This window comes from Cheilinus undulatus, linkage group 14, assembly GCF_018320785.1.
Source record: "Cheilinus undulatus linkage group 14, ASM1832078v1, whole genome shotgun sequence".
NCBI classification, from domain to species: Eukaryota; Metazoa; Chordata; class Actinopteri; order Labriformes; family Labridae; genus Cheilinus; species Cheilinus undulatus.
The window spans coordinates 36,845,402-36,864,107 of NC_054878.1; the positions used below are offsets into that span (position 1 = coordinate 36,845,402).

Here is an 18,706-nt window from a genome sequence, read left to right on the forward strand (position 1 = left end):
CATCTTATTTTTTGTGCTTGGTGGCATCATTTAATCTATCCAGCATAGATATAGACAGTTTCTCAAAACTTAAAGTAAAAGTTTTGCACCAGGAGTCAAGCTTTAACTTCAGTTTCTTCCCTCACCACTCACCTTGTGGTTACGTCCGTGCTTGTAGAGCAGAGAGATGATCGATTTGATGTGAGCTCTCTGAATGATGTTCAGAGCCTCTGGACTTTCCACTAAAATACAGTGGAGGACTTCCAGGATGCCTGAAAGGTCAGACAAAGTAATTAGTCAATATCAGAAGGACATAATATAATGATATAATGATATGAGCCTTATATAATACCTGATGAAGATTCCAGTCTCTCCAGTTTGCTGACCAACCAGTCCAAGTTGCGGGAAAACTGGGTGCAGTTGTTCCTGTTTCCACGAATCAGAGCAGCTGTGCATAGGACAAAGATTTCACAAGGCTCAAGTAATATACACACAGTTTACTGAAAGACATGAATAATGTGTTTAAAGGTGTAAAAAAAAGAAAAAGATCCAAGCATCAGACTTTTTGATGAGCTGCTGCTGCAGACAGTGCGACCTTTAATAAAAAACACTCCAGCATTTCTCTGCAAGCATAAAGTCGCTGTCTGACACCCTTGGTAGATGTTAAAATTCATTAAATCTGTGAAACCAAGACTGACACCTTCTATTATAAAGTCTGCGTGGTAGAAAAAAACATGAGAATGATATTCAAGCCATAGTGAACTCAGGCACTCTGAGATCTCCAAAGAACTGTGGGTGTGTTCATATGTGCCCTCTCTCTGCCACTGCATTGACATTAAGAAGTCATCTTATTACTCTACCATCTCATTTTTCATCATTAGTATTCAGGGACACTGGACTGATAATGCCCAGGAAACATTTTAACAGCACTTTGTGCCAATGGCATACTGATGGGTGTCTAATCTCTTCTAATTTCATCTTTTCAGGAACGCTATCATTCAAAGAGAACACATGGATCGAGCCACACCACGAAGCAAGGACGAGGAATATGAAATTGAAAGTCACAGACAGAGGAGGAGGATCCCGAGGCTACACAGACTACAGACATTAAATAATGATTGCATTAGCATTCATTGTATTAGAAATCAGCAGGAACTGCACAAGTTTAAGATTAAGCAGAAAACACTGAGTTCAGCCAATATTAAGACTTGTCACATTTCAATGAAGAGTGACAATTATGAGTGAGTGAATGGGGCCTACGCTTTGTATCTACGATCAATTTCCCATGTTATCAAAACCATAATAGTGCTTATCTAATGAGAAAATAATTTCTTTTTGTCGCTTTTTTTCTCATTCTCATCTTACATCCTCTCTGCATCTGAAGAGCTTCTTGTACTTTCTGTGTCAGTATAGAGGCCTTTTTTCTTTTTCTTTTGAATAATTCACCAGAAGGAGTGGATTTGATGCCACCCTCATGTTCAACTTTTGACTCCAGAATTTAAATTCCACTATTGCTCTTGTACAGAACTAAAGAAATTCTATCCTCATCCAATAGTAAAGCTATTATGCGGTCAAACTTCATGTCTGTCCTTGAAAGGGAACAAATTATACTTGACAAATTTCATTGCCTTCATTGATCTCTGTAGCACACAGTTTTCTGACAGTGTTGCAGACAAGAGGAAAAAGCTGTCTGATCTTGTTAATCAATTGTAAAATTTTACTGCTAAAGCTTCCACACTTCCCTGCAAATCTGTACTGATTCAGCCTATTAACTGTAGAAAAACTGACCTTCTGTTACCAACTTAACTTTAAACATCTCTTATCTTGACACAGACACTGGAAGAACTTGTTTTCATGCACTTTTCAAATGGAAAAAACAGTCTTTAAATCAGGGTTTCTCTTGGAGATTTTAAAGGTTGATTTATCTCAGTATTTCAAAACTCATGTTACTGCTTTGAATTAAATTTTCTAGTGTAAATACATTCTTGATCTTTGCTTTTATGTTTTTGCGAAAGACAAACATCTCTAGTCTTCAAGATTATTTTGGTCCCAAGACAACAACTGATTAAAAGAAGATTAAGGACCTGTGTCTACCACCACAATTTTTTGCGAAGGTAGCGCCCACAATCTCAGGTTCAGACTGCTGCTTATCCATGCTTATTATTGCTAGGTTGTCAAAGATGATTCCCTTTCCTCAGTAGCATCCATGAGGACAAGTTCCTGTCTGCAATGACAAAGCGGGGCACATCACAGCCTCTCTGTGTCTCTTTCTCTCCATTATGAGTCATTCAGGCTCTCTCCTCCAGTTTCTAAGTGCACATGTGCTTTTGGACGAAGCATGATGTGATGACAGAACAGACTGCCATTGGTTGTCAGCCCAGTCACAATGCACTGTGGGATATGAACAGACAACATGGCTGACAGATGTAGCTTGCAGCAGGGATGATCGAAAATGGATTATCAAATGGTTAAAAAGATGATCAATACCAGAGTTACTGATATGGATTTAATTCTAAAAGACCCCGGAGAGTCATCCAAGTTTCAGGCTCACTAGAAACAGTTCTGTAAGAGCTATGAAGCCATGGATAGCTTCATTAGAATGGCACAATCAAAAGTTATTTAACTTTAAATAACACGTGTCTCTTCTAGTCGTATACAACAACACATCAGGCTAAAGGTCCTGTAGAGCTGTAGATCTGGTATTTTTTCCCTTGAAAAGACAAATTAGATTGTATTTACTAAGCTGATGCTATAAGTCTCATTGATTTTGATTGGTCAGTGAGGGAGAAGTGGCACTGACAAGCATGGCCTTTATGTTCCAGGGCACCTTGCACTGTAAACGCTGGCTACATTGGCTTTGTACTGATAGTAAGCACTACTGGTGCAAATTAAGACAGCTATGTACACAGGCCAATCATAAAAATGGGGCTGGCTGACAAATTGGAGATGTAACTTATAACAATTTGTAGCCTAACAGAGCAAAAGGTTAAAAACAAACATAGCCTCTGCACAATTCATCATGCAAAACCTGCCTCTACATCCTTGGGGGTGAACCCTCTGTGGGTAAGGCTGCGGTGCACTGCAAAGAGTGTTTTTGTGAGTTCTGAGTGTCTGTGTTTACTGTGTGGGCATGTGGGAGTTCATGCTGGGGAGGTTATGATGAATATCAGGGCAGTCAAGGTGAGCCAAGGGGTAGCTGTTGATAGGAAAGCTCAGATGACAGCAAAACAAACTACCTAAGAAAAAAGTTGTCCAAAATAAAACTTCTCAGGGTCATTACTTCAACATTCATGTCTCGGTATGGGCCCTGTGAGAGCAGGTTAATGTCAGCACCTGTGATGGCTGGCATTTTGCTAACAACGGCGTCATCTCTTCAAATATGCAGCTCAATGCTTCGTAAAGTGCCCACACTGTTCTCAGAGAAGGATGTGACCCAAATGGAAGACAGGACAGAAAGCAGAGTACAAGCTTTGCTTCTCTCTCCACTCCCTTGTCACAAATAATTACAAATAAATGTCATGTAAAGGCCATTACCAGCTGTGAACTCCAGATGTGGCATTGAGAAAGAACAAGTGTAAGGAGGATGGTGTTTACAGAGGAGGAAGGGTGGGAGAAGAAGAGGGAAACAGGTGAGATTAAACTGTTAAGTTTAAAGGAGAGGACGAGGATTTGGCACAGACACTTGGGGAAGATTAATACTGCATGTCCACTCAGGGTCGACAGCTGACAGCGCTGACTGAAGATGTGGATATTTCATACAATCCATCACTCAAGTCTGCTTACCCAGGAGCTCATAGAGAAGGTTAAGAATGTCCTTCCATGCTGCGCCTGCCTCCTCTCCCGCCATCTCTCCAAAGTGAGCAGCGCTGTCGTACAGGTTCATCCGGTCGATGCATTTGGACAGGAGGGTCAGCATGCCCTGAGAAAAAGGTCAGGAGTTATCTATGACTCACCTTTTTACAAAGGAAGTGTACACTTAAAGTGGCAGGACTTTAAATAGTTTCTTATAATAGCATTGTGGAAGGAAGTTTAAAAATGAACTATTTTGCTGTCACAAGGAATTATTATAGAATCGTTGCTTAGAAACTGAAACACAGTTTCTGCAGCAAAAACATGTCAAGATGACCTTATGATAGTCACAAAAAGCTCAAAGTTGATTTTGTTACTAATACTAATTGTCTCACCTTGACAAAGAAAGAAAATTATCATGTGTATCCACCAGAGGATTTATTATATATTTAATATTCATATTTGGATATGAGAGCCGCAAAACATCAAACCTAGGACAAACAACCCTTACCTCCTCTTTGAAGAGGTCTTGACGTTTGATTAGTGAACGCAGAAGGACCTGCTTCTCCTCGTGCTCGAGCTCTGAATCGGGCTGTTTGAAGTACTCAATCAGGTCGTTCAGTGTCTGAAGCACCTCTTCAACATAAACAGCCACCTCCATGGACACACCCTCCGCTGTGCTGTCCAGAGCCCTGGAAGAACATCACATCAAAGTTATCATGAAGAATCTAGCTGTAAAACTTGAGATGCACTGAGTAAGAGTATCGTTGCCATTTGTATTTTACCACATCGTAAGTTTGTCATAAATTACAGTTAAAAGTGGTTTTACTTGATGAAGTTGGTAAAGAGGAACGTGGTGTTGCGGATGATACGAGCAGCCCGTGACTCTTCATGCTGGCAACGCTGCAGAATGAGACCATCGTCCATATGGCCTTCAGAATGCAAGCAGGCCTAGACCAGGGCAGACATATAAATTAGTATCTGGGATAATTACAAAAATCCAAAGAAATACAAACAACAAGTCAGACGGGTCAGAGGTTATCATGTCATAAGATAATTTGACATTTCATGAGTAATTAATAAATCAGTACAGTATCAAAGATTTGATCAGAAATAGAAAAAAACCATTGGACAGCTGGTGCAGTAAATGACTGATGTATTTATCTCCAAATAATTTCTTACCTCAAGACTCTTTTCCTCAAGCTTATGTTCAAAAGCTTTACAAAAAAGCACTCAAGTATGTAATGAGTCTCTTGAGTTTACAGAAGTAGGGTTACACCACTCCAGCTCAGCGAAACCTGACTCATTGTAATCAAACAGCGCAAGCAAGAAGGGTGGGGGGGTCCAAATGTAAACTGACCATCCCCTCTAACATATCAGGTGCACTGGCACCCTGCCAGGCCTGCAGGGACTGCCTGGCGCCAGCACAAGATGGCGTTTGATGTCCCTGGAGGCGTGCCCAGCGATGAGCAGTGTTCATGTGCCGCCCTAATCCCCCCTGTCTCACCCAAAACTAGCTGTCAACCTCTGCACGGCCCATTATCACATCTAAATGGGACACTACATCATGTCTGCTGGGTGGGTGAAAGTCAGGGTAGATGGGCTGGGGCAACAGTATCTAGATCAGACAATGATTTTAAATAGAGAGGAAAACAAATATTTATCAGGGTGAAGTAAGTGTTTAAACAACAGTACAGTATGACCAGCTGGTGTGATTAGATGTGATTTGCTACTGTGGACATAGACTTCGAGGTGATGGGGACAAGCTATGGCAGGTATGCAGGATCTAACCATAAACACATAGGAGGGCAAATGTCAGATTTATGATGGTGGAGATAACTTAGATGCCTAAGGGAAAACAATTGACTTACCAGTAGAATCACTGGCACCATCATTTAATCCTTTCTTCCTAAATTTCATTCCATATACATTTCAGTTTTGGTTGTCCCAACTGCAAAATATTAACAACCTTTTTGCTGAACTCTCAGACAATATAGTAACTAAATCTGTTTGTGGATGTAGCATTTTTTGCATCACTACACAATGGTCTGATAAATCATGCACTGTGCAATAGTTATTTTCACCACATAGATCTCACTGGTCTGTAACAATGTTTGAAAGTCTAATAAAACCAAAAAGCCTCAAGTTAATGAAGGAATAAAAATATGGCTGGAATAAAACCAGTATAAGACATAGAAATCATAACACGGATAAGACTGAAAAACATCTCTGGCTAGTAATGAAACTGTTTGATGGGTTGTTTTTTCAGATTATGCTGTCTTTTGCTAACTCCTGTACAGCAAAAATATGTTTTATTCTTCAGCTTTTGTCAGTGGTTTGCTTTACAAATATACCTTTTTTATTGTAATGTGATATGATCAAAGTAAATTTTGTAAAATTCAGCTAACATCCATCTGAAATCATAACCTGGCACGCCAGATAGACTACGTCCCCTATCCATGACATGGAAAAATTTCACATCCATCTGAGCAACAGCTCAAAGTCGGTATAACATTTAAAAAAAATTTTGGGAGGAAGACTTAGTGAACATTCTGTGTGTTACCTTAATTTTGGGGCAATCAGAGCAACAAAAGATTGATGTAGTACGCAAGCACATCCCCTGGGATGGACATTGCTCACTGTCAGTGGAGCCAGTCAGTGAATTAAACTCTTGCCGAAGCCAGTTGGGAAAAGAACAAAAACATCTTTTCCATCTAACAGAAAATCTAGAAAAGCTTTCAGTGTCGTTCTTTGCTCCTCTGTTTAATAAAGAAATGTTGTCTAGTTCTGATTAAAACTGCCACTATAGCTGCATCCATCCTGATACCTTTACTGGTCGCCATTTTTCTGTAACTACCACTACCAACTCGTCAAATGCAGCTGATTGACCCATTGATTCTCAGACTGGGCACAACCGTTTCCAACTGAAGTCTTGCTGCTGATGACAGATAAGGAATTTGACCAACCCTTTAGCCTTGTAAGGTTGCTGAAAGCATAGACCAACCTTTGTTTCGACTGTAGCCAGTTTAATACAAATGCATAATTTAAGTCACTAACTGCATGACAAAGTAAGCTTTTTAAAAAGGAAAAAATTGCCAAAACTTTATTAAGTAAAACCACAAGACTTAACTTGTAGTTTTTAGTTAGGGTAAGCTGAAAAATACCAAACAAAATATTTGGTCAAATTTAAAGGTTAAGAAAAACCTGAGTTGATCCTACAATGAGCATAATATACTTTTTCAACATGCTTTTACTACAAAATCTTCACAGACATATACATCTTGTTAACTGCCCTGTAAGGTAGCCTTGATTAGGATGAATATAAAGTCCTATTAATGTGTACAGGAATAATTTAATAAGGTGAATTCAATAAATCTTGTAATTATATATTATAATCTGACCTCTAAAGAAAGTTTTAGTGAACTGTATTCAGTGGAGGAACAGTTTGATTCAATTTACCCTTCTCTTCAGGGGCCCCAGGCGGGATGATTTGGCATCAGGTGCCATGTAGGACAGCCACAGCCCCGTTGCTACGTGCATGACAAAGCAGACAGAGTCACCGTACTTGATCTCTGGGACTCCCATGCCGTCAATGTCTCTCTTTGGGCCCAAGTCACTCTTTTCCTGTTGTGTTGACATTGAGAGACGCATAACCGCATTACTAAATGTGCACAGAGAATAACAACACAAAGCACAGAGGCAGTGCAAAATGACAAACAAAGATGTATTATGATTAGACGTAATCAGAGAGGCAGGCTGAGGCGAGTTCATTCATTGGCGTGCCGCGAGGTTGCTGCTGGCCTCATTAGCTCTGCTTCATGTCTGGCTCAGCAGAGATGGAGTGAGGCAGACAATTGCAGGCGACAGAAACAAGTGGGGAACATATTAATGCCAGTGTTCAACATGGCAGAGCATTGACCTTCTTCGACTGGTACTGGGCTGTTTGCAAAGTGTGTGGGGGAAGAAGAGATTAAGAAATATACATACAATAAGAGAGTTTCTATCTGTATTTGATTTTCCAAAGAACCATGAATCCTCAGTAATCCCCAAAAGCCTGAAAGTCCTGCAGGAAAAGTGATTACAGAGGGCAATTACACTGTGATGTCAGGAGAGGGGCAGTTTGGAAAAATTGCAGCACTCAAGAGGATTTCATAGCGTACCTATTGTAGATAAAAGGATATCTACCGGGACACAATGGTACCCTGTGAAGGTGACTCATGGCACTGTGCTGTTTATGTCACTTTAGCAGTAACAACACAGGATAATAATGCAGGATTACGCAACAAACACCAAGTCTATGAAAAACAGGAACAGATAAAGCCACAAATTTAAACTGGACAGTCACAGATGATGGAGGTTAAAACCCAGAAACTGGAAAAATCAAGGTCAAAACTCTTCTAAAATAGTTCAACAGAAAAAGAAACTTCTTTATTTTGTTTCCAATAAAATTGGGATTTTAAGACTTAGTATCAGTTATAGCAGAAATAAAGGGAGACAATCTTGTGTCAACTTCTAAGTCTAAACTGCACAACTCACAAGGAAAAGAAACATATTAGAGCATCCCTAAACAACCTCACGAATATACCTGTTTTCCATTTGAATTTCAGCTAAGCCATGTGCTTGTTTCTGGGGGTTATTTCAGGCAGTGAGACTATTTTTGGAGTACAAGCTATTAGAAAAAAGAACAAAAGATAGAGGGAGAATTCAAAACAGAGGGTAGAATAAAAAGGGTGAATAATTGTGGGGAGTAAATAAACAGCTAGAGGGAAACAAAAAAAGCATCCTAAAAATCCCCCACTGCTTCCCTGTGAATCTTTTAATACTGTTTCTATGGATTGCTCTTGACTTCTTAATTGAAAATGGCTACAACCCAGCCACTGGCAATTACCCTCATGCACAACACGGATGTGTGCTCGACTCCAACATTTGGAAAGCTGTCTACTCAGCAGCCGTGAAAAGGTCAATTTATTGTGGCGAGTCATGAGCTCATTAAGAGCTTACAGAGCCATCTCTGGAGCCTTTGATGGAGTAGTCAAGGGAAGATGTTTTGAGACCTCTTTAATGAGGAAAGCTGCCTTGGGAATTTATTTACATCAACAGCAAGACACTTATGAGATGGTGGAACTGCCTTGCTCAAGAGGCACATGGGAGCTCAACGTAAAATGGAACGATGATTCTGGAAGGATAGTAAGCTCTGACCTTTGAGGGTCTGAAGCAGAAGGCAGTGGCCTTTGTGTCTGACTTCTCCCTGTCCTGGAGGACCAAACCTCGGTCCTCAGTCAGGGCCAGGTAATGGCCAGTTGAGAGGTGGCGTAGACGGAAGGCCTGGCCCCAGCGAATATGGCTTCCACTCCAGCTAAACAAAGAACATATGAATTACAAAGCTTGGAAAAACATTGGAGGGTCTGTCTTCTTCAACACAAAGAACCTCACATCGTAGAATCTACCATTTTAACTGACATGACATCTGAAAGATGTATTGACAATACTGTTGGGTCTTTTTTGGCTTTTAATGTACACTATTTACACCAAAGTATTTGTCCGCCTGACCATTACACCCACAGGGACTGTAACGACATTTTATTCAAATACATGTACTTTATTTAATACGAAGATAGCCCCCCTTTTGTAGCTATAACATCCTCCAGCCCATTCATCCTGTAGAGCATTAATAACGTCAGGCAATAATTTCTGGATAAGAAGGCCAGCCAAACTCTGTTCCAGTTCATCCCAAAGGTGCTCAAAGGGGTTGAGGTCAGAGCCAGTCAAGTTATTCCACACTGAACTCATCCAATAGTATCTTTATAGTCTGTTTTTGTAGTCCTTTCTTTGTGCACCAGAGCACATACATGTTGGATTAGAAAAGGACCTTCACCAAACTGTTGTCACAAAGTTGGAGGTATAGCATTGTCCAAAATGTCTTGGTTTGCTGAAGCATTAAGATTGCCCTTCACTGGAGACAAGAGGCCTAGCCCTAACCTTGAAAATCAGCCCCATACCATTATCCCTCCTAAATCATCACTTCACAGAACACGTTTCCACTGCAGCACAGTCCGGTGTCGGTGTGCTTTACACTACTTCATCAGACGCTTGGCATAGGACGTGATGTAAGGTTTGCATACAGCTGCTCGGCCATTCCATGAAGCTCCTGCCACAAAGTTTTGTGCTTACATTAACACTCAGGCCCTCCTACAACTCTTTTAGGGCTTTTAAATTGTATTTTTGCTCTAATTTTTACAGTTTTTGTGCTGAGATGAGGATACAGGATAAAGAAGTTTGTTTTGTGATGAATTATTTAGTTTATCAAAATGCTACCAAGCCTAAACTTTTTCAGCAGACACCACTGATATACGTTCGTTTCTGTGCTGCCCAGACTTCCAACATTATTTAAAGCTACAAAGATTATCTCACTCTGAACTGCATTTTTGAAATGTATATGAAACCGGAATGAAAATGTCAGCTGAGACACAGATAAAGTGAAACTTTCTTGCTGTCAGTGGAGCTTTACTTTCTCCATAAGGCTGATGCAGTGTAGAAAATACCGTTTAAAATTCTTCCCTGAGCTGAGAGGAAGAACATGTGCAGTAATAGAGGCACCTGCTTGTTGCAAAGTGTACAGACTCTGACAGGCGGTCCCAGTGAGAGCCAGCAGACGATGTGACTGGAGGGAAATTGCGTGGGTGGCCAGTTAAAGAGAGGAAGACAGAGGAAGAGGACGCAGGGTGATAGACAGAGGGAGAGAGGTAGATTGAAAGGGATGGGAAACTAAACCTCCCTTTCGTACAGCTTTGCCAACTAATTGGTCCTGACAGTTCTGAGAGAAAGAGGTGAGGTTTAAATATAAAATACAGGAGCTGTGTCCACATACAGCACCTGTTCTTTTAAGTCTTTTTGATGAGATGTTTAGATAAGACAACTCCTCTATGCTTTTCTGCAACAGTTCTTTGTCGGGTCCATTTTACACCACTTATTTGAGTGTGGGTATTACTTGTGGCTCATGCTCAACATGTGTGTGTTTGTGTATTTCAGTGGTGTCTCACCTGATCCTGAGAGGCTCCAGTCTCCAAAGTGAGCGAGCTTTTGATGCTCCCTTACCCGCCTCATAGTTGACTACTCTGAGAGTAAAAAGACAGAGAAAAAAATATATTATCTCTGAGGCTTTGAAGTCACTGTAGGAATTAATTAGTTGGATAGTTTCTTTCACTGCTGAATCTCTAATTTAATGTGTAAAGGTGAAGCTATTTACTTTCACTACCCATTGAATTATCATCAGTACTGAAAATAAAGAATATTACATTACAGTTCTGATACAAAGACATGATTTGCTGTTTTGGGATAATTATTCTGATAGAAAAACAACTAAGTGAAATATATATGCCTAATTATGTTGCTGAAGCATCTAAAACTGACCAAAACAATGTGCGAGAACCAACAGAATCAAAGTGGAAGACAATAAAACAATGGCTGAACATTAGGGCTGAAAGATTAGCAAAAATAATTGAATTGCGTTTTTTTATTTTTTTCCCAAAACATTGTGATTGCGATTTAATATGTGATTATTCTTGGGTTAATTTTATGTATTTTTTTAACAAATTCAAGCAATGAAAATTCCATAAATAAGACCATGTGTATTGAAAACAATGAAATTATTTCCGAAGCAATTAATCCATAGTAGCGTTAATCTGACTATGGAGGTGCAACAAGCTTTAAGCTATAAAGGAGGTGGCTGGGGTGGGGGAGGTGAGGCTGGCTACCAGCTGATTGCAGCTGGGATATGACTTTCATGAAGTAACTCTAGGCTTCATAAGTTTTAGATAGAATGAGCTAACCATTTTTACTCGTATTGCAAATGTGATGTCGTTTGCTTGTTTAAGGGCATTATCACACTCATTTTGATTAACAAAAACATACATAAAACTCAAAAAGGCAGATGTTTGTAAACCATTATAAAAAATCGATACTTGAATGCTTGCATTATGTGCATAAAATCTCTGCCGCTGCAAAAAACTGATTTATTAAACTGGTACTTTGATACATTTCAAATTAAAGAAATATTGCAACTTCTGAAATTTAAAAATTGCAGCAGGCTATATTGTGATTTAATCTAATTTGCGATTAATTGCCCAGCCCTACTGAACATCTCTTTAATTATATTAAAACACAGACAGGAATTGTCAACCTGTATTGAGTTCTGAAGGATCAAATGTTGCTTTTTCATCTTTTTCATACTGACATGGATTTACACTCACCATCCACATATCAGATTCTGTTGAAGGACAAAATCCTTGATGCAGAAATTTAAAAAGCAGTGCTATTTCAAGAGTTCTGAAAATGTTTTCTTTCTAAATGCCCCCCAAAAGTGTTTAATTATCAAATAAACTAACCTCTGCTCCTCCTCATTCTTATCTGCTCCAGGGATGGTCAAGCTCTCATCATGCCCATGACAAAGACGCATAACATGTCCACCAATCAAATACCCTAAAAAGAAAAAACATGCTATACATGACACCTTTCAAAAACAATTAAACTTAAATATGAAATTATAAAACATTACATGGCTGTAATATGTGCAAAATGTGTGCAACTTTTTTTTTCAGGGCTGTGAACTTGCCTACAGCCATGTTGCCTGATGAGCAGGTGGGCTGGATGTTCCAGAGGGTCTGCATGAAGGAGGCATCCACCTGGCTGTTGCCATTGGAGATAGAGAGGTGCTGCAAGAGAAAAGCTCACTTTAAACAGGGGTGGAGACAGTGAAGCAGTAAAGGAGTTGTGTTAGCAAGAGAGAAAGTGTAGACAAACAGTGAGATTCAGCATTACAGCATAGAGGATGGAGATGTCCCAGTGCTGGGACTGTAAAGAGATTAAACAACTCTGTCTCTCCTCTTGAGCTGCCAAACACTGTTGAAACACAGTGGGGTAAAAAAGCAGTGCTGCATCAGTATTTCTCAATGCAGCAATGTCCAGACAATACTCTACTACAGTTTCTTCAAGTAGAAACACTCAGCGGATTCAAGAGCCCTCCAGACAGAATACCAATACAACTCACAGCTGGGAATGGTCCTAACCTTGTAAGATGTAATATGCTGATTGGCAAATACCTTTGAATGTGGCAAATAATGTTACATCTGGCTGGATTCAACTGAAAATATATACAATTATATTTTTGTTTAACCAAATAATACCATCCATGTATTGTTTTTAATATTTTCCATAGTAAGGGTAGGCATTCAATATCATACCATAGGACACAAAACCATAAGCTGTGATACACTAGGGATATGTGGCCCAAAATAACTACATAATTTTGTATCAAAATGATTATGGGATGATGCATAAAATGCAAGATAATCATATAAAGATATATTCAGGTATGCGATTAGCTGAGGCAGAAAAATGCCCCTAACAAGGTCAGGTGCAGTACTAATGCATTTTTCAATTGAGTTTGCTGTTAGCTTTGCCTCTTGTCAGGTTTCCTTTAAGTTCTACATATGTCCAACATTATCCAGTCTTCATCTTCTTCTTTAAGTGGCCCAAAGAAAGATATAAGCAGATAAATCTTTTTGAGCACCCATTTTAAAAATTAAAATACTGAGTTTTGGCATAAGCCATTTGATAATAGCATCACATAAATCAGGGTGACAGGATATTGTTGAATCAAAGTTTTCCCCATCATAGTTGTCCAGTGTTTTATTCGTGTACACTATGCCTCGTTTTCAGTCCAAACTTTCCTAATGTTCACCAGTGATATAGATGAGCTATATCTAAGCTGTAAAATTTTTTTGTGTGGATTTAGTTGTATGAAGTAAAACTTTCCAGGCTTTAACAGTGGATTGAGAGAAAAGGGAAACAGCAAACATATGTCATCCTAGCTGGGCCCAAAGCCACTGTTGCATACATCTTAAAAAGCCTGTGTCATGACATCTATGACTGTTCAAAGTAATGGAGCACTGATTGCTTTTTGCCTGAATTTCTGATGTGCCCCGTTCTTCAAAAGGTGAGTTTCTGTCGGGGCTGAATCAGGTGAAGATCTCCCATCAGAGGAGACGAAAAGGCTGGCTTTTTGCCCATTTTGCTTTAATTGCACATTTCCCTCCCTAAAGGGCCGGGGCATCCAGCACTGCTCACTCTCCAATGCATGGCACGTCGCTGTCCTTCTTTCCTTCCATTTCTCTTTTTGCTTCTGCCTCTCCCTCTCAATCTCCCACTTGAAATCTCCCTCTGCTCCCTCTCTTTACCTGGTAAGTTAATTGAGGTCGGGTGTGAAGCTCTGCATAAAAGAGACAGCATTAAGTCTTAGCTCATCAGAAAGACAGATGCTCTCCCAAAAAATAATTTCTAAGAGTAACTGTGCAGTAGGGTTTTCAAGTAATCAGATTTCCATTACAGATAGCAGTAAAAAGTTTTAAAGGTTTCCCCTTGGATTGCCTTGTCATTCTGCAGTTTACTGGAGTGAGACAGGTATCAGAACCATACGATGGCTATGAAACTTTGCAGAGTGCTTTTTTGAGATAGACGGTGAACCAAAGCAGATAATGCAAGCTATGTGAGGCGCATAATCTCCAGAATTTGGTGCATTGTCTGCCTCTTAACTCTCACAGACATAGTGGCAGGCATCTCTGTTTGGACATAAAAACATTTGGCAGGGAAATAATAAAGCCCCAAACAACAGCAGAGAGAATCTGTATGAAGTGAGATCAAACAAGCAAACCAGACAGGCGAAATAAGAGATGGTACAGTGTGCATCAGTAACTAGAGACCGTATCTGATACATCCAGACTGTCTGAGGAGTTGTAAATATTCATGAGAGAAAAACCTCTTATCTGTAGATGAGACACTGAGTGGAGGCTGCTGATTTTGTGAAAACAGATTCCGCTGATATTAACCAGTTAGCCTTAAAAATGCATCTTATGTCTCATGTGCAATGGAAAAGATACAGATTACTCTCTGTTTGTATAAACACATTTACCATGGGTGGCATAGAAGTTAAACTTGCACAGACGATCATTTCTAATCATTTAAACTGCTTTTAATTGGGGATAATAGCTACACATTACACGTAGCAGGTAAAGCCTGCTTTGTTTTAATAATTTATTACAGAATGAGATAAACTTACTTTTTGAAATTATGAGCAGCAGCTATATTTTCTCAAATTGCTAACAAAGAATCCTGCCTCTGAAGTATTCACAATGATCCATTACTTTGTGTCTTTGCTGGTTTTTTACTATTTGCACATTTTGAAAATTTACAGTGTTAAATATTACATAAATAAATCACAAAGTTTCACACTACTTTTCCTTATAGTTTGTGTATTTGGCTGCATATGTTGGCTGTTACGTGGAAAATGTGCGTAAAGTTTTCCTTAATTGGATTAATTAAATCCTAGAATAAAGTCTCATGATTCTCAGTGACAGATTAGTGAGAACTGTTCATTAATAGAGTCAACCTACCAGGTATCTCTCAGTTGACACACTAACAAGGATCAGGTCATCTCCAATGCGAACTTTCTCTCCTTCAGATCTCTGCTTGGAGGCAGGGTGGATGGTCCACCAGCAGGCCTCTCCTATTGACATAAATACAGAGATTGATCCAAGTGCCAGAGAGCTTCAGATGGCCGTCATCTTAAAGAGTGTTGTTTCCACTTGATAAATGGCCAAAAGCTTTCTGTTGTTCAAACACCACATGTATTATAGAACACAGTTACAGCATTTTGGGGGGGTTATTGATTCCATGTCAAGGTTAGGTCAACCTGAAACGGCTACTCAGGAGGAATTCAATAAAAGCGGTTAAAACCCAAGTGAACTCTGTAAAGAGCCTGTTAGTCGTACAGTACCTATTGAATCTTCTTGCAGTCCGACATCGAATGACAGCTTGTCTGTAAGAGACCTTGATGTCTTCAAACAGGTCAGGTACTGGAGGGCGAAAAAGGAATTTGTGTTAGGGCAAAGGAAGACAAGAAGGAAGTAGCTCTGAAAACCAGCTCTGGTTTAACAGTGTTTAGAAAAATATGTCTCAAGCTCAGCATTTTTTGTCTGAAACATAGCAAATAACGAGGGGCTTATAACTATACTTTATAAATTTTTTTACTTTCTATACTTTAACCAATTTACATTGGTTTAGGTCTGGTGTCAAACTCAATCACAGCAGGGACTGAAATCTGAATTTAGGTCTAACCTGAGGGCCCAATAGGGTCAACATTTAATCATAAACTGTTAACCTTATTTTCACAGGTAATACATTAAGGGGGAGAAAAACTGATGATAAATGATATTGAGATTTAAAAAAAAAGTCAAAATGATAAGTTTATAGGCTCAAAATCTGAGACAAAAAGTCAAAATATTAGTTAAAAAGGTCAGAACACAAAATTTAAAGTTAAAATAATGTTTTTCAAAAGGCAAATATATGAGATAGAAAGTAAAAATTATGAGTTTAAAGGTCAAAATATGAAATAAAATACAAAATCATGAGTTTAAAAGGTTGAGATTTAACTTAAAATTGAAGATTGTGAATCTAAAAGGTTAAAATATAAGATGAAATTCTAAATTATGAGTTTAAAAAGTCAAAACATGGGATTAAAAGTCAAAGTTGGGAGTTTAAAAAGGCAAAATACGAGATTAAATTTGAAATCCTGATCTTGAACTTTCAAAATATGACTTGAAATTTTAAATTGAAATCTAAAAGCTCAAAATATGAGATAAAAAGTCAAAATGTTAAGTTTAAGTCAGAATTATGAAATGCAAATTGAAAATATTAAATCAAAACACAAATTCTTTTCTTTTCCCCATTCCTTACTTTCGATCTGATTATTTTTACTCTTTGCTTATTAAAAATTGTATGACTTAACAAAGGATATTTTAAATCTTCAAGGTTAAATTAAAAATTTCTATACTGGAGGAAATCTGCAGACCCCAGACCTGTGGGCCAGTTCGAATTAAAATATGATATGATCCTGCAGGTCAGGTAAAACTGCACCATGGGCCGGATTTGGCCCCGGGCCGAGAGTTTGACACCCCTGGTTTAGGTGATACTTAAAAATGAGAGATATTACAGTTTTAAGTAAAACTAAGAACTGATGGTTAATTCAATTAATGTGCAAAAGAAGTAAAATCTCATTATTTCCCCCAAAGCAGATCTGATTATTAGCCATAAAGTCAAAACCATCCAAAGTAGACTTCCCATGATATACTTGAGAATTAAATGCTGAAAAAGTGGGTGGTCACTGTTGTGCTCGTTTGTATTTTTCTATGCAATTTTCCTGTTATTCTTTTAAAAACAGACTGTTAATAAATAGATACTGTACATAAATATGTATGCATTCGTCACTGTAGTAATGCAACAAGCACCACTTCACCAGGAAATCATAAGGTCATGTTATTCTTACTCACCATACCACTGAAGGAGTGGCGAAGGAGGATAGCATGACCGTAGAGCAGGGTCCGGTGTCCACCCCCCTGACCCGCCTAAAGAATACACAAGAAAATAAATTATCATCATATCAACATACAACAATGAATGGCCTGTGAACCCTTTCAGGTGGGACTTTTTTATTCTAATAGATTAGTAACCTCCATTTCAGTGGGATAGTAAGTCAAGAGTTTCCTCTGTCTTTGACCTTTTGTGAGTTATCTGCATGGAACTCAACCCACAAAGCGTCTTCAACTTCCATTCCAGGAGCAAGCAGGAAACAAACCGAGACAGTAAAAGGGAGGCACACAAAACTACATACACAAATAAACACTATCACAACACACTCTCACATTCATTAAACATCTTGTCCATTCTTGTAACAAAACAAGAATAGATTTTACACACTAGAGCAAATTCAGGAAATGTGAGAAAACAGCTGTGCCAAAAAAGAGTATTCATCTCCACCAGTGAGGAGAACAAAAAAACTACTTACCCTTTTGATCAACCTCTAGCAGCAAAAGGGGGGGGAAAAAGATGGAGCCATAAGCATCAAAACCATCCTGCTATCTGAGTTTAGATGGGTTTATTATTTGTATTTAGTTTAGAGAAAACCAATAATTTGGAACCACTAAAAGTGTATTTGAATAAAGTCACTTTCAGAAATACAGAATGTGACACAATAATGCCATATTTGTTTGGAGGAATTTCTTTTAATTCACTCAAACCATTGGATTGATGATGAAAATTCAAGGATAATTCAGCACAATTTTCTTTCCATATTTGTTAGATATTAGTCAGAATCATGGTGGAAATTCAAGTTATTGACCAGACAATTCATTCTCCCATTTGTTTTTTAGAGTGTCTAGTGCACCTGTTTGACTGTCTATAGAGGTGATAAACAATATTCAACCTCAGAATAGAAACAGCAGGGATCAAGCACATGTCTGGGACTATGCTAACCAGAATGACGCAAACTGCAGTGTTTATCCAACATGCAATACATGAAGGCTATCGCCTTTCTTGCCCAGTTGTCAGCGTTAATTTGTGTGTTTGCTCGCAGGGTCACATTTAAACTAACCTAGAGGGAACTCCCAACTGTCCCTTGAATGTGACCAAGAGCTAATTCTCTTTTGGCAGCCAAGTTGCTCCCAGATGGTTTGTACAGGCGAGACAAAAAAGGAAACAGGATTTGATCAAAAGAAAAATTGGAAGAGTATCCAGCAACAGCTGGGAGTAAGGGAGGGGGTAAGGAGAGAGAGTCAGTCTGTATTTCAGGCCTGCTGTCATGCTGACACATCAGTGCCAGGAACCATGACCTTTGGTTTGTTGACCCTACAGTTGTAAGCTCTGTGTCTGAGATAGCTTAATACTGGTGCATTTGTGTCGGAAGCAAGCACAGATGCACCAGAGAAGTTTATGGGGATGTCATGCATGTATATTTTGAAAAGTGCTATATAGAATAATGTAAGTTTGCTAATGGGTAAACATCTCATACCATTAGGACAACAATAGACCCTGAAATCATCCCATGTTA

General features: G+C 39.0%; 1 protein-coding gene across 5 annotated transcripts in view; it reads right to left on the minus strand.

The window, feature by feature from the left end:
• ryr3 (ryanodine receptor 3) overlaps nucleotides 1-18,706 on the minus strand; it is a 182,566-nt gene that overhangs the window by 117,911 nt on the left and 45,949 nt on the right. For 4 of the 5 annotated variants that reach the window (XM_041805055.1, XM_041805053.1, XM_041805052.1 and 1 more), the window contains 13 exons: nucleotides 17,151-17,225; nucleotides 15,599-15,677; nucleotides 15,216-15,328; nucleotides 12,380-12,479; nucleotides 12,153-12,246; nucleotides 10,809-10,883; nucleotides 8,968-9,124; nucleotides 7,228-7,392; nucleotides 4,598-4,719; nucleotides 4,280-4,460; nucleotides 3,763-3,898; nucleotides 332-427; nucleotides 133-251 (listed from right to left, as the gene is read on the minus strand). In XM_041805055.1, the coding sequence (XP_041660989.1) occupies nucleotides 133-251; nucleotides 332-427; nucleotides 3,763-3,898; nucleotides 4,280-4,460; nucleotides 4,598-4,719; nucleotides 7,228-7,392; nucleotides 8,968-9,124; nucleotides 10,809-10,883; nucleotides 12,153-12,246; nucleotides 12,380-12,479; nucleotides 15,216-15,328; nucleotides 15,599-15,677; nucleotides 17,151-17,225 (1,512 nt within the window). Of the gene's footprint in view, nucleotides 1-132; nucleotides 252-331; nucleotides 428-3,762; nucleotides 3,899-4,279; nucleotides 4,461-4,597; nucleotides 4,720-7,227; nucleotides 7,393-8,967; nucleotides 9,125-10,808; nucleotides 10,884-12,152; nucleotides 12,247-12,379; nucleotides 12,480-15,215; nucleotides 15,329-15,598; nucleotides 15,678-17,150; nucleotides 17,226-17,665; nucleotides 17,673-18,706 lie in introns of those variants that run through there. The other variant, XM_041805054.1, reaches the window with a different exon arrangement.